The sequence below is a fragment of the Petaurus breviceps genome, unplaced genomic scaffold, assembly GCF_028583685.1.
Source record: "Petaurus breviceps papuanus isolate PSGF00001 unplaced genomic scaffold, PetGlider_PUasm1.0 90925, whole genome shotgun sequence".
NCBI classification, from domain to species: Eukaryota; Metazoa; Chordata; class Mammalia; order Diprotodontia; family Petauridae; genus Petaurus; species Petaurus breviceps.
In genome coordinates, this window is record NW_027187380.1 from 5,837,730 (window position 1) to 5,859,353 (window position 21,624).

General features: G+C 41.2%; 1 protein-coding gene across 1 annotated transcript in view; it reads right to left on the reverse strand.

Moving 5' to 3' along the window:
• Positions 1–361: 361 nt before the first annotated feature.
• Positions 362–21,624, reverse strand: part of WNT9B (Wnt family member 9B) — a 49,310-nt gene continuing 28,047 nt past the window's right edge. The window contains exons 2-4 of the mRNA XM_069076847.1: positions 10,442–10,698; positions 4,987–5,252; positions 362–3,074 (exon numbers count right to left, since the gene is read on the reverse strand). Of these exons, the coding sequence (XP_068932948.1) occupies positions 2,601–3,074; positions 4,987–5,252; positions 10,442–10,698 (997 nt within the window). The 3' untranslated portion in view covers positions 362–2,600. The remainder of the gene's footprint in view (positions 3,075–4,986; positions 5,253–10,441; positions 10,699–21,624) is intronic.

Below are 21,624 nucleotides of genomic sequence, written 5' to 3' on the forward strand. Positions count from 1 at the left end.
AATTCATAGGCTTCAGGGCAAGAGAAGACCGTAGAGATCATTTAGTCCAACCCATTCATATTACGGATGAGGAAACTGAAACTCATAGGGGGAGTGATTTGTCACCTGTCGCACAGGTAACAAGAAGCTGAACATGGACTTGAACCCAGATCCTCTTAAATCAAAGTCTGCCTTTCCTGCACCACTCAACTTAAATAAGAGCTTTTACCTTGATTGTGGCCATTACTAAGTGAAGGACGTTTGCATTTGGCATCAGGGTGCCTAGCTTAGCCAAAGTTCTCATATACTAACAACTGATCAGGTTAAAAAGCTTGAGAACAAAAACAAAGGTGGAACTTGTGAATTAGCTGTTTTGACCATTAGATTATAAGCTCCTTGAGGACTGGAACTGTCTTTTGCCTTTTTGTATCTCCAGCACTTAGCAAATAGTAGGTGCTTAATATTTATTTATTGATTGACTTGCTCTACACACAGACTGAATGAGGGTGCGCACACACACACACACCTGCACATATACCGTCACCCTTGTTCCATCACACTCATGCATACTACCATTGAATACAAGTTCCTTTTTGCCCCCAGTGCCTCACACATGATGTGCATTTAATTAACATTTGCATTTGAGGCTTGGACCAGTGCTGTGACTATTCCTTACTGGCTTTAGTTGCCTCAATTGATGCAGCCCAGAACCCCATAGTAATCTAATTTTTCAGGAGAGGGATCACCACTTTTGCCTGCTTTAGCTCTGGGCTGGGAGCTAGATCTCTCCAAGGCAAGCCTCCAATGTACACTCCTCCCTCCATCTCTGGTAACACATGAGAAAAAAAGACCTAAAGTACAAGGAGATGTGAATGTCATTCTGCTTCCCTAGAGACAGTCTACAGGATTCCACCTTCATAGAGAAAAGTCAGTGCTCACCTTTCAGCAGCATGGAACAGTGGGGAAAGTGCTAGATTTGAAGTCTAGAGGACTTGGGTTCAAATCCTACCTCTGACATTTTGTGACTGGGCAAATCACTTAATTTCTCTGGGACTCAGTTTTTTTCATCTTTAAAATGAGGAGGTTGGACTACATGACCTCTCAGGTCACTTCCAGGTTTAAATCTATAACTTCTGAAGATAATACATCACAAAAGTTAACTACCCATGGTTTCCCATCACATACCCCAAGGTGCCCCCATCAAAGAAGGCCACCAGGTGTCTGGGCACCAGAATATTTATCTTCCTTGAAGTTTTTGTGAAATGAGGCTATAGATAGGAAGTATATAGAATTAAACTTTAAAAAACAGACTTTGTACAGTGATTTCCAGTTTGGAGGTTGTTCAAGGCCAGAAGCAACTCCTGTTATCCAGGGCTCTTTCCTTGAAGTTTGGGCAGTATAATAAGAGATCAAACCAGGTCCCTGGCAAGGTTACCACAAACCAGAAGGTGCAAGGATGCAGTATAACATCTTTGCAAACCCAGCTAATGATGCTTGAGGAAGGTATTCCAGGGGTAAGGAACCTGTATCCTCGAGGCCATATGTGGTCCTCTAGGTCCTCAAGTCCAACCATTTGACTAAATCCAAACTTCACAGAACAAATTCCCTTAATAAAAGGTTTTGTTCTGTAAAACTTTGACTCAGTAAAAAGGTCACAGCCAAGGACCTAGAAGGCCACATGTGTGGCCTTGAGGCTGCAGGTTCCCCAGCCCTCATATTGACTCATCCCAGCTAGGCTCTTCTTTCCTTCCCATCAAACACCGGCTTCCTCTCCTTTCTCAGCATAGAGTCACATCTCAGTATGACATTTTCTCATCTCTGAGTTGAACTTTAGTGGTCATCTAGTCCTGAATAGGAACATTCTCTACAATACCACTGACAAGTGATCATTTACCTTCCACTGACAGGGAACTCACCTTCCAACCTGTAGATGATTCTAGCTGTCAGGAATTTTTTCTTAATGTGGAACTTTTTTCTTAAAAGGAGCCCAGGGCCTAGGTATTTGTAACTGAAACTTCCCTTGGTGTAATGTCAACTTCTGTTGATTTCCAGTGTTTGTAGTACACTAAGATACTCAGGGTCATCTTTTTATCTTGCACTTAATATGGCTAAAATCTCCCCCTGTGACTTTCCCCCATTTCTCTCAGTTCAGCACTCTGGGGATTCCTCCTGACTACTCAAGCTCACAACTCTCATTCATTCTAGACATGAAGAGGGAAACGTGTCCTCACCATCCCCCTTGCCACCCTTATCCTTATCATTTCCCCCTTTTCTCTGGATCCCCCAACCTCTTTCATTATACTATCTCCCAACTAATGAAATGGGACACTTTGGCGCATCACAAACACTGACACATGGTGGACCTTGAGGTTCCATGTGCCCTCATTCCTCCTTGACAAGTTTTGAGCATGGAGATTATGGAGGAGTTAATGGTTACAGCCAAGGTAGAAAGAAGAAGGAAGGTGTCAGGAGTGGGCAAGCATAAAACCAGGTGCACACACTCAACAGTGTGGTTGTGGGTGGTCAGTGTGTCTAGAGTGGAAGCTGGGCCAGTAGGATCATATAATAGGCCATAGATGTCCCTAGTCTATCCCAGCATCCTCAGGCTGGAGAAGCCAGACCTACTGCTTACATGTGTAGGCCAGCTCCTCCTGTACGCACTGCTGGCATTCAACATAGCAGCACCATTGCACGTGGCAGTGGCAAGAGAAAGCCACGAGCCGGCTCTGAGTGTTATAGCCCCGACCACAGCACAGACTGTCGCAGCTGGCCTCCCGGGAGCAGGCCCGCCCTGCTGTGCCTGTAGAGTACTTGCTGGGCCGGCAGAAGCTGGGTGAGTCGTCGATGTATACCATGTCACCAGGCCGAGGGGCCGTGCCCTTAGCTGGGCGGCTAGACCTTGGTAGTGCCCAGAGCTCCAGGCGCCCCAAGGCTTCGTTGGTGGTGCTGGAGACCTTGACGGCAGAGTCATAACGTAGCTTTAGCAGCTGACCCGTCTCCCGGAATGGGGAGAGTTGTTTCCAGCAGGTCCTCACAGCACAGGAGCCAGAGACACCATGACATTTGCATGTGGTCTTCAGACCGCTCCTTACAGCCTGGGTGGGAAGGGAGAGAGAAGAGCCCTTGTTAGCTTGGGCCAGGGTCTGAAGGGGGTTACCTCTCCCACTGCCCGGGGCCACCCTCACCTTCCTCCTCCATTCTAACATACCCTCCTACGTCCTTTCTCTGAAGAGTCTCTGGATCTTGGGCAATGAGAGATAATAGGGAGGGAAATGGAGGAAGGAGAGATAGAAGGAAGGGGAAGAAAAAGAGAAAGGAGAAACTTCTTTCAAGGATCAGATCAAGAGTCTCCTCCTACAGGAAGCCTGTACTGATCTTCTTTGTGGGTGGTGGCCTCCTTCCTCACCTTGCCCTGTTGTAACACACAGGGGAATGAATGTAAGCTTCTTGAGGGCAGAAACTTCTTTTCATTCATAGAATTACAGATTGAGAGCTGGAAGGGATTGTAGAGGTCAACTGGGATTGTCTCCTCATTTAACAGATGACACTTGAGAATGATAAAATGACCTATTCAAGGTTACATAGGTAGGATATAGGATCATAGATCTTCAACAAGAAGGAATCTCCAATGTCATCTAGTCCAACATCCTTATTTTAGACACCAGGAAACTAAGGCCCAGGAGGTTAAGTGACTCACCTGAGGTCATACAGGTACTAAGCGTCAGAGGTGAGATTTGAACCCAGATCCTCTGCCTCTAATTCAGTGCTCTTTCTATCACACCATACTGTCCCTCTATTGCTGTCTCTCTGTCCCCAGTGCCTAATATAGTGCCATATATATATAGTAAGTGCTTAATAAATGTTTGTTGAATTTATTTAATAAAGTTTAAGTGGAAAAGGAGGACTTTCTATGTGCAAACCTTTAAAAGAAAGAGCACAATTAAAATTTCCCCTGAAATAAATTGCCCCCATCCCTCTTTTTTCTGACTCAAATACTGCCCCTAATTGTAGGATCATAGGATTTCCAGCTAGACGAAGCCTTAAAGATCAGCTAGTTATCAGAGAGAAAGGTGGTTTAGTGAGTAGAGACTTGGGGTCAGGAAGATTCGAGTTCAAATCCTGCCTCAAACATTTTATAAGCTGTGTGACCTTGGTAAGTCACACTCAGACTCAGCTTCCTCATCTGTAAAATGGGGATAATAATTGTACCTACCTGCCAGAGTACTTCTGATAACTGATTTAAAGCACTTTGCAAATCTTAAAGTACTTTTGTTCTTGTTCAGTAGTGCCCAACTCTTCAAGGCCCCATTTGAGGTTTCCTCAGCAAAGATACTGGAGTGGTTTGCCATTTCTTTCTCCTGCTCATTTTACAGATAAGGAAACTGAGGCCAACAGGGTTAATTGGGGTTTCCTTGGCAAAGATACTGGAGTGGCTTGCCATTTCCTTCTCCAGGTCATTTTACAGATGAGGAAACTGAGGCAAATTTGCCTGGGTCACGTAGCTCATAAGAGTCTGAGGCTAGATTTGAATTCAGGTCCTCCTGACTCCGGGTCTAACACTCTCCACTGTGCCACCTAGCAGCCTCTAAACTGCTATAAGCATACTATTATGACCATCTTTTCACTTGACAAAGGAGAAAAATGAGGTCCAGAAAAAGAAAGTGATATATCCAGTGTCACCAGTAAAGGTATGATTCAAAACTTGTTCCTCTTACTCCAAACCCGGCGTCTTTTCCATTTTATAGCCTGCAATGAAAATTGTATATGGGGGGAGGGGTGGCAGTGAGGGCAGGTATGAATACACGCCATCCAGATAATACCAAAGCTGGCTTCCACCCTCAATTGCTATAATGTAATGAAACAATTCAGGTCATTGCTGGTTCCTATGCCAGCTCTTAGTTTGTTCTGGGATAGCTCAGTGGAGAGGGTCCTGCTAATAGGCCTTGATGCCCAGCTGCTCTGTCCTGTGCTCCAGTGGAGACTGAGGCTGCCCTGGGGGATGCTCACCTTAATGCCCATGTTGGTGTTGTGGGCATCCATCCGGGCACGAAGATCCTTGCTTCCCTTCTTGGGCCCCAGGAAGTTGCTGAGGAATTTGGTGCTGTATTTGAGGTTGTCCCCACACACACCCCACTGCCAGGCCTGGCGGTTCTCCAGGTCAGGAGAGTCATCGCAGGTACAGCGTTCCATTCGGCCTGCACTGCAGGCCCGGGCCAACGCATGGGTGAGGGCTGCTGAGGATACTGCATATAGGAAGGCGGTCTCCTTGAAACCTGTACCAGAAAGGGAGGAAAGAGGCAGGGGGAGAGAGAAAGAGAGAAAGAGAGAGAGTGAGACAGAGAGAGAGACAGAGAGACAGAGAGAGACAGAGAGAGACAGAGACAGAGAGAGAGAGAGAGAGAGAGAGAGAGAGAGAGAGAGAGAGAAGGAGGGAGGGAGGGAGAGAGAGAGGGAGGAAAGACTGAGTTCTAACAGTGAATACTTGGGGCCCTGAGTGACAGCATAATCTTATAATCACAGACTATCAGAGTAATAATGGATTTTAGGGATCTGGCACAACTAACCAACCAATCAATAAACATTTATTAAACACCTACTTTGTTCTAAGTGCTGAAGATACAAAAAAAAGGCAAAATACAGTCTTTGTCTTCAAAGACCTCATAACTGAATGGGTGAGAAACAAGAAAAAAAATGTACTAACAAGCCATACACAAGATAAATAGGAAATAATTAGCAGAGGGAAGGCATCAGACTTAATAAGAGGTGGGAAAGTCTTCCTGTAGAAGGTGGGATTTTAGCTGGGATTTATAGGAAGCCAGGGAAGTCAGGAAGTGGAACTGGAGAAGGAGAGCATTCTAAGGCACTGGGGACAGTCTTGTTTTACAGTGACCCAGTATGGAAGGGACTTGTCTATGGTTGAACAGCAAGTTGACAATGGTTTGGGTATGTGAGACCCCACTAGAACCCTGAAAATGCTTTCCGGTCACCCATCTCCCTTTCTCCTGAGAAATGACAGAGGGCAAAGGTGCAATTCCATCTCCTCAAGGTTTAGGTTCAAAGACCAAGTATTTGAACCTAAACCCTGGAGAGATGGAATTACAGGCTCCATCCTCTGTAAGCAGAGTCACTACTGGCCCAGATCTGCCATTGGGGGTTCCTCCCAATGCTCTCTGTCTTCTACTTTGGCTCTGATGTTCTTGAGGTTTGAAGGTTGAGAGGCAACCCACCCCCTGCTACCTATTCTCTGATTCCTCCTGTGTTGGTAAAGCCCTTTTCTCTTATACCACTTAAAAAAATACCCAATTTCTCTGCATGCAGCTTTACCTATATTTATATCTTATCTTCCTACTTGATTGTAAGCTCTTTAAAAGGAGAGAAGGGAGATTGCCTTGTAATTATATTTTGTATCTTGTCCCCAGTACTGTATGATCTGCACATGGTAACAAGTTTAAAATTTGAAATAATAACTAAATTTTAATTGAATTAATTTATTAATAAATAAGCCATGCTAATTATTGTTAGTTAATTTCATTTTAATTAATTTCATTAGATAATAATTCAATTTTAAATTAAAGTTGGAAGGACTTCACTAGCCCACTTGTTCAACCTATCTTCAAAAGAAGTCCCTGCCATATCATATCTGAGAAGTGGTCATTCATCTTCTGCTTGAAGAACTCCAATCAGGGAGAACCCATTCCTTCTAGAGGTAGTCAAATGCACTTTTGGATTTTAATTACTAGAAATATTTTCTGACACAATCACTAAATTTGCCTCTTTGCAACTACTTCATGCTGCTACTAGCTCTGTTCTCCAGGGCAAAACAGTACAGGAAAGAGTAAGGCAGGAAGAAACACATAAAAGGATGTTAATGAGTGGGGAAAAGAACGTCATCAACTGCTCCATGTACAATCTGAATGTTGACTAGATGATAGCTCTTCAAATATTTCAAGACTAATAGCACATCTCCTTCATCTTTTCTTCTTCAGTGTAAGCATTCCTAATTCCTTTAGTTGATTCTCATATAAGGACTTAAGACCCTTTCCTATCTTGGTTGGCCTCCAGTTTATCAATGTCTTTCTTAAATTGTGGCCTCTGGAACTGAACTAGAATTGATCTATATACGGTCCTACTGGACAGATCACCCCAAGCCATCTTACAGGAGAAAAAAAAATGATCCTTTGATGAAAAAAATTCAAACTTCTTTGATTAAAAGAGGAGAGTTCAGTAGGCACCTTAAATGAAAACACAAGAGTTGATAGAAATCTAGAATGGTAAATTTATTTGAGTAAATTTGGAAGTAATTGGGGCTACATATGATGATGCAGTGCTAACACTGTGGGAGAAGAAACAAGTGTCTCTTTAGAACTTAAAACCAGTATTGAGGGGGTTAGATAAGAAAAACAAAAGATTTGGGGGGGGTGTGGATTGGTTCTATGCTGAGGATTTTAAGAAAGAAAAAATAAGGGAGGATAAAAGGAATATGCTAGTATAGAAAGGAGGAAATAGGAGGTGGAATTTGCTATTTCTCATAAGAGCAAATAGGGAATATGAGAAGGATACACATATATAGAGGGAGAAGAGAAGTAGCTGGCATCAGCTGAATATCATTCTTATCTGGACCAAAGGAGAGTTGAACACACACACCACACACACACACACACACACACACACACATTTGGTATAGATATACATACACAAAGACACAAGCAAAGATGATAGGGAGAGTGGATGTTACAAGGGAAGCTAATATTGAGGGAAGGAAAAGTCAAACACAAAACAAAACATCTGATCCTGAAGTGAGGATTATAAAAGAAAAGCCAGGAATGGGAATCCATTGGGGGTACCTATCAACTGAGGAATGACTGGACACTTTTTGGCATCTGAATGTATTATTGTGTTGTAACAAATGATGAAAAAGATGATTTCAGAGAATCTTGGGTAGCAGGAACCGATGCAGAGTGCTGTGAGCAGAACTAGGAAAATAATATATGCAAAGACTACAATACTATAATGAAAAATTCCTTTGAAAGACTAAAGACTTGATTTAAGGAATGACCAACCATGTCTCCAGAGGACCCCTGGTGAAGTATTTTGTGCACCTTCTATCAGAGAAATAATAGTTGTTTGTTTGTTTTTTTTGCTTTTTGGAGGGCAACTGGGGTTAAGTGACTTGCCCAAGGTCACACGGCTAGTTTTTGTGTTAAGTGTCTGAGGCTGGATTTGAACTCGGGTCCTCCTGACTCCAGGGCTGGTGCTCTATTCACTGTGCCACCTAGCCACCCTAAAGTAATAGATTTAAGATGCAGAAGGAAACTTTTTTTTGCTTTTTGGAGGGGAGAGAGCAGGGCAATTGGGGTAAATGACTTGCCCAAGGTCTAGACTGCCCAAGCAGCTAGTAAGTGCTAAATGTCTGAGGCCAGGCTTGAACTCAGGTTCTCCTGCCTCCAGGGCTAGTACTCGATTCACTACACCATGTAGCCGCCCCTGAAATACATTTTTTGAAATAACCACCATGTGGATTTGTTTTACTTGACTGTCATGAGTGGTTGTTTTTTCTCTGTTTTTAATTGGGGTGAGGGTTAATGATAATGATGTGAAAAAAAAATCCATTGAAAAAAAATTTTTTTAATGCATAGAGAAATAGAAGAGAATTCAGAAGGAAGCACAGACTAATAGGGAAGTTTTGAAATTAACACGTAGATTTTATTATGTACTTTTAAGAAATTAAATGGTAGGAGATTCAAGATTTCATATGCAATCCTCTTTTTGTATTCTGCTATATGTATGGAAATCCTTGTTTTATTGGTATTTAAGTTCAGAATCTTAAAAAATTAAAAAATAATAGATTTGGGAGACTGGGGAATAAGATATATAGGCACTGGGGTATAGAAATCCATCTTGCCCTACTAGAAAGTTGGGGGTGGGGTGGGGGAGGATATAAGAGAGAACAGATTGGGGGAAGGGGTATTCAGTAGGCTTGCTATTTTGGGGTGGGAGCAGGGGAAAGACGGGGAGAAAAATTTGCAAAGCAAAATCTTGTGGAAATGAATGTTGAAAACTAAAAATAAATAAATAAATTGAAGAGGAAAAAATTTTAAAAAATTAAAAAATAATAAATTTGGGAGAAAAAAATGGGGATTGGATAGGGGTTGCCTCTGAGATTACTTCCCATTTACAAAATATATGTATATATTCTACCTTCTACAGGAAGCCTTCCTTAACCCCTCTTAATTCTAGTGCTTCCCCCCTTTTAAGTTATTTACTATTTATACTGTATATAATTTTTTGCATATATTTGTGTACATGTTGTCTCACCCACTAATTGTGAGCTCCTAGAGGGCAGGGATTATCTTTTTCTCTTTGTATAGTGCACAGTGCCTGAAATATAGTAGGTAACTAATAAATGCTTACTGAGTGAATGTAGCTATGTGTATATATATATATATATATACACACATATTATACATGTTATATGTAAATTTTATATATGCATGCATTTGTATATGCATGTGTATCATATGTATACACATATACACACATATATAGACACACATATATACATATATAGTCAGTCTCCTTTGTTCCCTGTGGCCATCATTCTCATTCTTATCATTTCACTTGTATTATTATTCCACTTAAATTAATACTCTGTTATCCTGGAAAAACTATTGGACTGAGATTCACTGGACTGGAATCATAGAGTGTCAGAGCTGGATGAGTCTTTAGAGATAATCTGGTCCAACCCCTTAATGTTACAGAGGAGAAAACTGCAGCTCAGAGAAGGGAGAGGATTTGTCCAAAGTCTCCCTGTCTCTGTCTCTCTCTCTCTCTCATACACACACACGTGTATGTATATATAAAATGCATATATTACAATATGTTTTATGACTGCAAATAATTATGCAATATAACATATAAATATTATATGTAACATAATTATATAATGTTTTAAGTTTAAGTGTTATTATCCCCCCAACAAACTCATTTTTCAGAAAAGGAAACAGAAGCCCAAAAAGGTCATATGACTTGCTCAAGGATAAACAGTCTTAAAATAACATAATAATCATTATATTACAACATACATTATGTTATAATAATATCATTATTGCAAACATCATATAATATGTTATTATATATATTTATGTGTTTTATTGCATAGTTACTTGCATGCCCTTCCCCATTAGAATGTGACCTCCCTGAGGGCAAGGACCATGTTTTTATCTTTGTTTGGATCCTTAGTACTTATCACTGTACCTAGGTACAAAGTAAGTCCTTAAAAAATTCTTGTTGATCAGAACTCCTGCACCAAAAGCTCCCGAGAAAAATGGGAACTGGTTATAGGCCATAGCGGAACTTAAGAAGGATTTTGAAAACCAAATAAGAGTAGTGGAGGAAAAATTGGGAAGAGAAATGAGAATGATGCAAGAAAAATGCTTGTTGATTGACTGAAGGAAACACCTACCTCTTTTCAGGAGTGCTGTTCTCCCTTCCAGACTACAGTTCCAGCGCTCATGCCGGAATTGGGCCTGGCATTCAAGGACACCCAGGTGCACAGCATCATACAGGGTTTCTGCTAGGCCTGGCTCCCGCCGACATAGCTGCTTTTGCTTGCGGGAAAGCTTCAACAGGTCACACTGCTTCAGGTGGGCTCTGTTCTGAAGGGTAGCTGTGGCTGAGCCCAGTCCAGGAAAGAGAGTCAGAGCTTCTCTTCCTGTCAGGCTAGTGGGAGCCAAGAGAAAAAAAAAAGCTTGGTGAAGTCCTTTGAGGAGAAGGTGGAGATGCTGGGCAGCAGTGGTGGCCTTGTGGAAAGACCCTTGGGGCATGAGTTTGATTCCCTGCCTTTCTTAGCTGCTTAAACTTGAGTAAGTCATTATACCTTGCTGAGGTATACATTTGCTCTCTGAAAAAATGTGTATGTATGTGTCTGTGTGTGTGTCTGTGTGTGTGTGTGTGTCTGTGTGTGTGTGTGTGTCTGTGTGTGTATGTGTGTGTGTCTGTGTGTGTGTGTGTCTGTGTGTGTGTGTGTGTCTGTGTGTATGTGTGTGTGTGTGTGTGTAATAATACTTAGATTTAAAGAATGATATAAATGTCGAGTATCAGTATTATGTCTCAAGAAGCAACCAAGAAGGCAGCAGAGAACTAGTCTTGGAATGAGGGACACTTGGGCTCAAATTCCTTTTTTTGACACCTACTAGCTTAGTAACCATTAGTTAATCATTAGTAATCATTAACCTTTTGTGCCTGAGACAACCCTCTAACACTATAAGTTACATATGAGTTGCCAATATGCATTGGAGGAAGTTCCACTCTAAGAGTTCCTCATATTGATGAAAGCACAGATCTAGCCTCCTAAAATATTATCATGGCTGAGATGGAATGGACTTCCCAAAGAGTGAGCCTCAAACCTAGTGGTCTATTACTTCTCAAAGTATTAGTCCTTTGCAGCCCAGGCTCTTGATGCCTTTCTCAATGTAGAACACTTATTTGTCAAGTTCCATTCCTGCCATGTTTACTTTGTTCCTTTCCCTTTCAGAGTGTCTTCCCATTGCACAGATGAGAAGATTGAGGTTTAGGAAGTAAAGATAATTTGTGCAAAGACACACCTTGGCTGTCGAGATGGAACTAGAACACTAACTCAAACTGTACCTCCTTATTGAGGTTGGATTGAGACTGGGCTCCAGAGAGGCTGTGATTAGCCCAAAGTTATAAGGTTATTCAATTGGGAGAGATAGTAGAATGGGAATTCTCTGGAATGGGAATCCATTGACCTAGGTTCTAGTCCTGGCTAACTAGCTGGGTGATTTTGGGCAAGTCACTTCCCTTCTCTGGACTTCAGTTTTCTTTTCTAGATTATCTCTAAAGGCCCTTCAAGAACTGTCAGCCTGTGATTCAAGTTTACTGAATCCAAGTTCAATAGCCTTTACAGAATACCAGACTATCAGTAGAAAAAGAGTGACAACAGGAGACACAATATAAATAGGAATGGTAAGAATGAGCATAATGGGGTTAGGGGAAAAAGAGACTTTCTTGAAGGCTGGAGATATTGTTAGATATATGACTTTTTAAATTTTTTTTGTTTTTTTATTTTTAATTTTTTTAGATATATGACTTTTAATTGTCTAATCATTGCTTGTGTTCCCCAGCTAGGCTCCTTAAATGTTGGGATCTATGTTCCTATCCACTCCTTCTCCCTTCCCTCCATAATGCCTAGCATAGCACTGATCACACAGTAGACCCTCAGTAAGTTCTGGCATGAATAGCTGAATTGATAGACTTAAGTGTTTCAGCTCCTTCCTTTCTTCTGATGTAAAATATTGGAAAAGTATAAGACAAATTAGGTTCGAGCACCAAGAGACCCTATAGCAATGGGGAACAGGTCTAGACTAGCTAAGGAAAGTCCTAGAAGGTGAGCCAAACATTCATAAAGGTCCTGTACCCTTGTAGCCTGTCATTTCATCACCTCTTCCCATTCCTCATCACCATCAAGATCACAGCCTACAGGGGTGGGCTAGATGGTGCAGTGAATAGAGCATTGGCCCTGGAGTCAGGAGGATCCGAGTTCAAATCAGACCTCAGACACTTGACACACTTACTAGCCATGTGACTTTGGGCAAGTCACTTGACCCCAATTGCCTTCCAAAGGAAAAAAAAGATAAAAGATCATAACCTACATGTATAAGGGAAACCGAGTAAATGCAGGCTCAGAGGGGGATGGAGGTCATGGAAGACTTCAGAGGAGGCCAGTTTTGAACTGGTCTAATTTATCCTTGCAGCACTACTTCATCCATCACATTTTTGGATAGCTCCAATTAACAGAAATTTTTTTTATTATACTGAACTGAAAATTAAGTTCTTCACACTATAGCTTCTATTGCCTGCTCCTTCATCTGCTGTCTGGGTCCAAACAAGGATAGGAATCCTTGTCGGACCTGTTATTTCACTGGGAGTTCCCAGTGAGGAAATTCCTTTATCAATGCAGGTCTGGAACAGTCTTACAAAGTTGCCTGCCTATAAGAGATTAAATGATTTACCCAGGTCCACCCAATCAGTATGTATCAGAGGTGAACTTGAAGCCAGATTGTCCTGGCTCTGAGGCTAATTCTCTATCCATTATGCCATTTCTGCCCCAGCAGAATCATTCTAATTTCTTCTGCTTGATACCCCCTCTCCATCCTGTCTACCCCCTTATGGGTACAATTTAGCTTTTGTCAATGCCCCTCTTTAAAAAATAATTTAGTACCCAGAATTGAACATGCTTCAACTGTGATCTGTCCAAGACTGAATACAATGGAACTATTGCTATTTCCTTCACTGGAAAAGCTATACTTTTTAAATACAGCATGAGACTGATTGCATTAATTTTGTTGCTGGGTCATGGTGCTGCTTCATTTTGACTTTGGGGTCCACTAAAATGCTCAGATCTTTTTCCCATGAACTGTTGCAGCCTCATCTTTCCCTTGTACTTGTACAACTGAATTTTGAAGGTATATGTAGAACCTATATTGGATTGCATGCTGTCTTGGGGGAGGGAGGGGGAGAAAAGGGAGGGGGACAAAATCTGGAACTCAAAAACTTGTGGAACTGAATGTTGTAAACTAAAAATAAATTTAAAAAGAAGAAAATGTTAAAAATTAAAAAAAAAAAACTAAGTGCAGGGCTTTCCATTTGTGAGAGACAGCATGATTTAGTAAAAAGAGATCTTGAAGCCAGAGGATCTGGATTCAAGTGCTAGCTTGGGGATGATCTGTGTGACCTTGGCCAAAGCATCTGACCTCTCTGGGTCTCAATTTTCTCATATGTAAAATATGCACGAATAATCCTTATGCTACCTCCCTCACAAAGTTATTGTACAAAAAAAATGTGTTTGTAAATGTTTAATAATTAGCTTGTACACATTTAAGTCTAATCTGCATAATTAACATTATCTCTATCACTTTTAAAAGTCTAGACAATGAATAAAACAATAAATTGAGTCCTGATTTGTAGCATTTTTTATATAATACTTACACTGAAAATTTAGCAATCGGCGCAATGTATTTGAGCTGGCTCCCCTGTGTACCCCTGCTTAATGCACTAGAGAAATGTGAAAATATTTTTATTGTCACTTTATTTGTAGCAGCTTCTACAAAATGATTCATCTCTGTGGGAGCTGGAGAAACCCTGGGGGCTGTCACAGGAGAAACAGTCCTCAGGATACTGAAAGCAAGACTACCTGAAAGCCACTAGATCATGGGAGAGATCAGGAGATAGGGTGAGATTTTTCGTGAAGGCATGCAGCTTGTCCCTTCCTCTTTTTGCTTTTGTAAGGGTTTTGCCCTTAATTAATTGCCTGATGCTCTTGAATACCTAGTTCCCATTCTATCTAACTCTTTGCAAAACTTTACTGAGTTTTAATAAATCATGTGACCTCTGAAAAGGCACTTGTCTTTTAAATGAGGCTGGTGGATACAGTGAGGAGATTACCCAGTCAAGCAGGTGGGAAGTGGGGATAGGTGTTGCTAGTGAATTCTTCCACTTCTCCCTTGGAGCCTTAGAGTTTTCACTGCTGGTTCCAATGACCATGTGGGTGCTGTGGGGCCTCTGTCCAGCTATGTGGTGACCTGGAGCTGAAAGAATTTTAGCATGACTTAGTCCCATTTGGGACAGTTAGATGGTGCGGTTGATAAAGCACTGAGCCTGGAGTCAAGAAGATCTGAGTTCAAATGCAGCCTTTGACATTTACTAGCTATGTGACCCTGGGCAAGTCATTTAACCTTTATTTGCTTTAGTTCCTAAAGCTCCAGACACACTGGAGCAGGAAATGGCAAACCACTCTAGTATTTTTGCCAAGAAAACTCCATGGACAATATCCACAGGGTCATGTAGAGTTTGACATAACTAAACAATTGAATAACAACAACAAAGCTCCATGACAGCCCCAGAAGGGACAGGTGCTGCCATAAGTTAAAAGAAGACACATCTTTTGGCTCAATCTCTCCGTTTTGGCCCCATTAGGCAAGTAGTACACTTTGTCCCTAGACTCTTGTGAAGGAGGTAGGGAGACAGGTGGTACTCATTCCCCTCCCCCAAGGGGAGTGTAGACTCAATTAGGCAAGCTTGTGCCAGGGCCTCTGGCCGCCATTTGTACTTTATGGTTTTTTTATTGAATAATTGACTGAACACATTTCACCAGTTGGATGTATCTAGACTTTGAGGCAACTTTGTCAATTTAAGAGGTCCAGGGGTCCGGACAGGTACCAGGAGTGGTTTTTCAGGTGAAATGGTAAATGTCCTGATCTATAACTGGCCACTGGACCCGGATGGCTCCAGAGGAAAAAGTGAGGCTGCACAGTTCTCCCTCACTGTAATACAATTCACTTGCAAATCATGGCCTCACCTCCTTGAAGTCATGGACCTCTTCCAAAACAAAGGACAAAATACAACACATGTCAACAATCCTGAAGACAGCTTTGTGTTCTGATGAGACTGAGCATCAGCCTCTCTGTTGCTTGTAACAGTATGGATAAGTTGTTATTGAATCTTATTCTGTTCCTGCATACTTGTAAGTTTTTTATATTTAGCATTTCTTGTGTGGTAGGAATAAACTCTCTCTCCCCTGTGTAATTTATATTATATATTGAGTATCTTTTACTATTCCTCCTCCCTATAGAGACTCTAGACATGAACAGTAACCTAAAATTATTTCTGGGGAGTTGGGGATGGGGTATAAATGGCTGAAGAGTGCAAGAATAAGGGCCCTAAGTTCTCTCAACATAGGAAGTTCCTCCAGGCCTGAACCCAGGCCAATGACATGCATGGATCCAGAGCAGAGAAGGATGAGTATTCCAGTTCCATAGGCTCAGCAGAAGTTCCTCAACATTACTGTTGGCTAAAGCCATGTTAAGATTTTTATAATTAAAAAAATAGCTAGCATTTATAGATCACTTTAAAAGTTGTAAATTGCTACTAACATATTCTATTTCATTTAACCTTCACAACTATCCTGTGAGGTAGATGTGATTATTATCCCTATTTTGCAGATAAGGAAACTGAGCTTGAGAGAGGTTAAGTGACTTACTCATGGTCATACAGCTAGTGTCTGAAATGGTATTCAAATGTTGAGGACGTCAGGACTCCCAAGCCAATGCTTGATCTTACTAAGCCATCTAGCTGACTCTCAGTATTTCATAGCAATATGCAATTTTCTTTCCATACTCCCTGGTACTACAATAGAGTGCTGATTTGGAGTTAGGAAGATGTGCCTCAGACACCTACTGGTTGTATGACCCTAGGCAAGTCACTTAACTTCTGTGTGCCTCAATTTGCTCAATTGTAAAATGGACGTAATAACAGTATCTACCTCACAAAGTTGTTATGAAGATTAAGTGATAGAACATAGGTAAAATGTTTTCTGAACCTTAAAGTGCTATGTTAGTGCTGGGTATTATAATCATTATTGTTGTTGTTCAGTCATATCTTTGTGACCCCATGTGGGGTTTTCTTGGCAAAGATACTGGAGTGGTTTGCCATTTCCTTTTCCAGCTCATTTGACAGATGAGGAAACTGAGGCAAACAGGGTTAAGTGACTTGCCCAAGGTCACACAGCTACAAACTATCTGAGGCCAGACTTGAATTCAGGAATTTTAGTTTTCCTGACTCCAGACCCAGTACTCTATAGACTATACTACCTAGCTATCCCATTATCATTATTATGTTATCATTAATATTAATATTGAGTATGGGCCAAAGCACTCACCACACCATGACCCAGAGGAGCTAAGGGGAAGAGGAGGAGGAGGAGGAGGAGAAGAATGAGAATTTGTGGATGTGTACTATCTAAAGAGCAATGGGAATACTGTCTGTGTTAAAAGTGCCACAGACGTATCTGGAAATCCTACCAAAACACTTGGCTGGCTAGCACCCACTAGGGGAGAAATCATGTTACATTCCCTTTTTGGTTAATCGATTAAGAAAGTGACAGCCTGCTTCTCTGTAGGTTTGTGGAAAGCAGGGTACCAGCTGGGTGTGAGATGTTATTGCCATAGAATCTTACTTGTCATGTAGGATACCTGCCAAGTATAAACACAACCTAAACCGCCATCATAGATTCCATTAAACAACCCATTCAATTAATTTCCATTTGATCCAACCTGTTACTCTTGCCCTTTGAGATCCGTGTGGATTCTAATTCTTTCTAGAAGTCCCAGTTGACATCAATGTTTTAGAAGCCCCTGTTATTTGTCCTTCATTTCAAAGAGGACCAATGACATCATGGGGTGATGTCTTGACTTGGGAGTGGCTTGGATTTAAGGGAGGCAGAGTTGCACAAAATCATCAGCCTCACTCTCTCTTCCAAAGTCATCGAAGTCCAGTGGCAGGACAAAAATCAAGATGACTGGTAATGGCCCAGGACACAGTGGATGACCTTGGCATCTTTGATGTCTGACCAAGCCAGCTTTAGTCACCTTCATGGCCATTGGAACAAATTGTTCTCATTCGCCCCTTCCACTAGAGTAAATCTTTACATGCATGGGAAACACACCCTTTAACTCACCAATTGGGTTTGAGGCCTGTTGGCTACCCTCAATCTGGTTGATCCCATAGTGACCTCTCCCTCCTTTGAACTCCTGTAGCAACTATTGCCTAGTGCTGCTGTTGAGTCATTTCAGTCATGTCTGATGCTTAGTGACCCCATTTTGAGATTTTCTTGGCAAAGATAAAGGAGTGATTTGCTATTTCCTTCTCTGGCTCATTTTACACATGAGGCAACTGAGGCAAACAGGATGAAGTGACTTGGCCAAGGTCACAAGGCTAGTAAGTGTCTGAGGCCAGTTTTGAACTCATGAGGAATTTTCTTGACTCCAGGCCCAGAACTTTATCCACTGTACCACTTAGCTGCCTGATACTTCACAATGCCTTTCGTATATAATGAATGTTCAGTAGAAGCATTTATTGAATCAAGGAATTAAAAAAAATTAACAATAATGAGACTAACAAGGTCTGTTCCTGAAGTCAGCTCACTCAAATTTGGGATTAATGGGATCCCAAAGCCAAGATATATTCTCTCCTTCCTCAAGATCTTTCTGGAAAGCAGTGAAACAGTCTTACTGTTTAGCTGCCCTGAGTGTCTTCCCATAACCTTTAGCCACTTTCTTTATAGTGGCAAAGATCCAAAGGAACAGGGGAGGCTAGGTGGCACAGTGAATAGAGCACTCGCCCTGGAGTCAAGAGGACCTGAGTTCAAATATGACCTCAGACACTTAACATTTACTGGCTCTGTGACCTTGGGCAAATCACTTAACCCCAATTGCCCTGCCTTCTCCCCTCCAAAAAAAAAAAAGATCCAAAGGAATGGATGTCCAAGCTCGAGGCTGGTTGTGACCTTCCTCAATTAAGGCTGACTTGTTGAAAGACCACTTTTTCTGCTGGTCTGAAGGCAGAAAGACCCACAAGCAGGTGTAGGATAGGGCCACCCCCATCCCAGGTACCTTCGGAGAACTCCCATGGATGGAATCCATCAGGTGCAGCCAACTCAGTGGGGAGCTAATCTCTAAAACCACCAAGTAGGGACAGATCCTATCAGACTCCATCCCAGTCAGCCGTGGCCCTGGGCGGCAATGGGGAAGGAGCTAGCTAATAATTAAGCTGGGGGCCAATGGGTAAATTTCCAGTCCACTGCTGTCCAAATCAAAACCCTTCCCTGAAACCTGGCAGTAAACCTTCAGTTTCAGGATCCTTACTTGATCCTTCCCTGGTCCTTAGTAGAAGCCATGGTTTACCTCAACTGACTTGGTGCCCACTTCAACTGAACTAAGAGATTAATTTCTAACATGGAAAGCCTGGCTATGGAGGGGCTATGGGTGGTAGGGCTGCATCTCCCTCTTTGTAGAGAGGATTTATAATTCAAGTAGGTATAGGACTAGATGATCTATAAAGTCCCTTACATTTTAAGAGTCTGAGTGCCTGGCTCCTCACAATGGGCTGTGGCTCAGATGGTTCTGAGGCAAGGAACTGAGAAGCTGACAGGCCCATAAGGTTGTGTAATCCAGGAACACAGTTCAAGAGGTGTCCTCTCCAGTGAGAGGACATGAGTTCATGTGGTTCCTTTCTATATAAGGTCTCTCTACCCTGAACCCCTGAAGATCATACCCAGAAGGGAAGATATGCTATTGACATGTCTTCTTTTCTCTATGGATCCAACTTCTTTGTAAAAGTAAAAGATCCTCCCCTTACTACCATACTTGGAAACTCAGAAGACAACAGTACCAATACAGAAAACAGTATCCTGTGGTAACCTGACTTAAAACCCACCACCAGAATTGTGAAAAGAAAAACAGCTGATGAATGGTATAATTGAAGAATTATCTTTATGAGTACTACCTTCTATTTCCACATTCAGTGGTTAGCTTAACAAACTTTGTGTCTCTAATGCACTGTTGGTGGAGTTGTGAACTGATCTAATCATTCTTGAAAGCAATTTGAAACTATGCACAAAGGGCTATCAAACTGTACATACCCTTTGATCCAGCAATGCCACTACTACATCTGTATCCCAAAGAGATTGAAGAAAAAGGAAAAGGACCTATATGTATATACAGAAACATTTATAGCAGCTCTTTTTTGGGGTGGCAAAGATTTGGAAAATGAGGGGGTGTTCTTCAATTAGGCAGGTAATGGTTGAACAAAATGTGGTATATGAATGTGATAGAATACTATTGTGCTTTAAGAAATGATGAGCAAGATGGTTTTGGAAAAACCTGAGAAGACTTGTATGAACTAAAGCAAAGTGAAGTGAGCACAACCAAGAAAATACTGTACACAGTAACAGTAATGTAATATAATGATCAACTGTGAATGACTTAGCTATTCAGATCAATATAATGATCTAAGACAATTCCAAAGGACTTGTGATGAAAAATGCTATGCACCTCCAGAGAAGGAACCGAAAAGAGTCTGAATGTGGACTGAAGCATAATTTATTCACTTGCTTTATTTTTCTTGCTTTTTTTGCAACATGGCTAACATGGAAATATGTTTTGCATGATTTCACAGGTATAATTGATATCACATTTCTTGCCTTCACAAAGGGTGGGGGAGGAGCAGGAGAGAGGGAGAGAGTTTGGAATTCAGAATTGTTTAAAGAAATGAATGTTAAATAAATAACTTAAAAAGAAGAAAAATATCCTTTGTGTCTTATCTAAATATGGAATTTCTCTTATGTTTAACCAAATTAATATTCTACGAGGTATCCCTAAAGTCTGGACACATAGGAAATCTCATTAACTATGCATATTTTCAAGAAATGAAATGAATGAAATTTTTGACATTTTATTTAATTAGCATAAATTTTAGCCATGACAATTTCATATGGAATAAAAGCTTTCATTAGCTATTGGGGACTATTTTCCATATTAATGAGATTAATTTAATTAATTATTAATGAGATTTCCTATGGGTCTCCTATGCCTTCCTATGAAATCTCAGTTATGCTAATTAAATAAAGTGTTGTTGAAAAGTTCATTCACTTAATATGTGTTTTTATGTAATCCTCGATCTAAAATCGGTGAATTAGAGTGACTTCAGAGGACTGTCAATGAAACATGCTTCACTCCTCTTATCAGAGATGTGGTAAACTGTAGGTGTGGAAGTGGTCATGTGTTGTAGGTAGCTAGATGGCATGAGCCGGAAGTCAAGAAGACCTGAGTTCAAATCTAGCCTCAGACACTTACTAGTTGTGTGACCTTGGGCAAGTCACTTAACTGTTACTTGCCTCAGTTTCCTTATCTATAAAATGGGGATAATAGCATCCACCAGGGTTGTTGTGAGGATCAAATGAGATAATATTTGTAAAGCACTTTGCACAGTGCCCGGTTCATGGTAATAAATGCTTTTTTCCTTCCTTGGCAGAGAAATGCTAAACTATAAGTGTGGAATTGGGCATACATGGGCAGCCATGACCAATGTGCTGATTCATTTTGCTTAAATATACTTCTTTGTTGTAAGAGAGGTATGTCATAATGTTACAGGTATGGAGGAGTTTTAGGGATGCAATAGGGACGTTAAAATAAAGAGCACCAATGAAATACTTTTTAAAAAGGCAAAAAATAAAAAAATAAGTCAAAGTGTGCTTGGATTTCCTAAGTCTTAAGCTGTCAGCCAGAAAATCTACTTCAAGGTTTTAACAGAAAGAAGCTTTTAAACAAATACCTGTCACTTACTAAATTAAGTGGAACCCTATGATTGACTGTAGGAGTCCAATAAAAAGTGAGTTAATTTTATTAGCAATAATGATGTCTAGTAGCCCTTAATGATCAACAGAGGCAGCCAACCAGACAGAGGCCGCAGGAGATACCTGGCCCCTGGTCTGCCAGCTGCCCAGAAGGCCTTTCTCTTAGGGAGAGAGATTAAGGCAAAAGCAGTTATAGAGAATTAACTTGCTTAACACCATTAGCAATAACTGAGTATTACTGTTAAGGTCCTGGACCCTGGCATTCTACATTTGTCACACATCCTATCTAAGAGACCTTGTGCCCAATGCTTCAATGAAGTAAGAAAGTGTAACAGAGAAGACAACTTCTCTCCTATCCTCAAAAAGTAAGCCCACCCTGACTGGCTCTCCAGCCTCCCATCTGAGCTCTATTCCTGACCAGATCACATTCCCCCCTT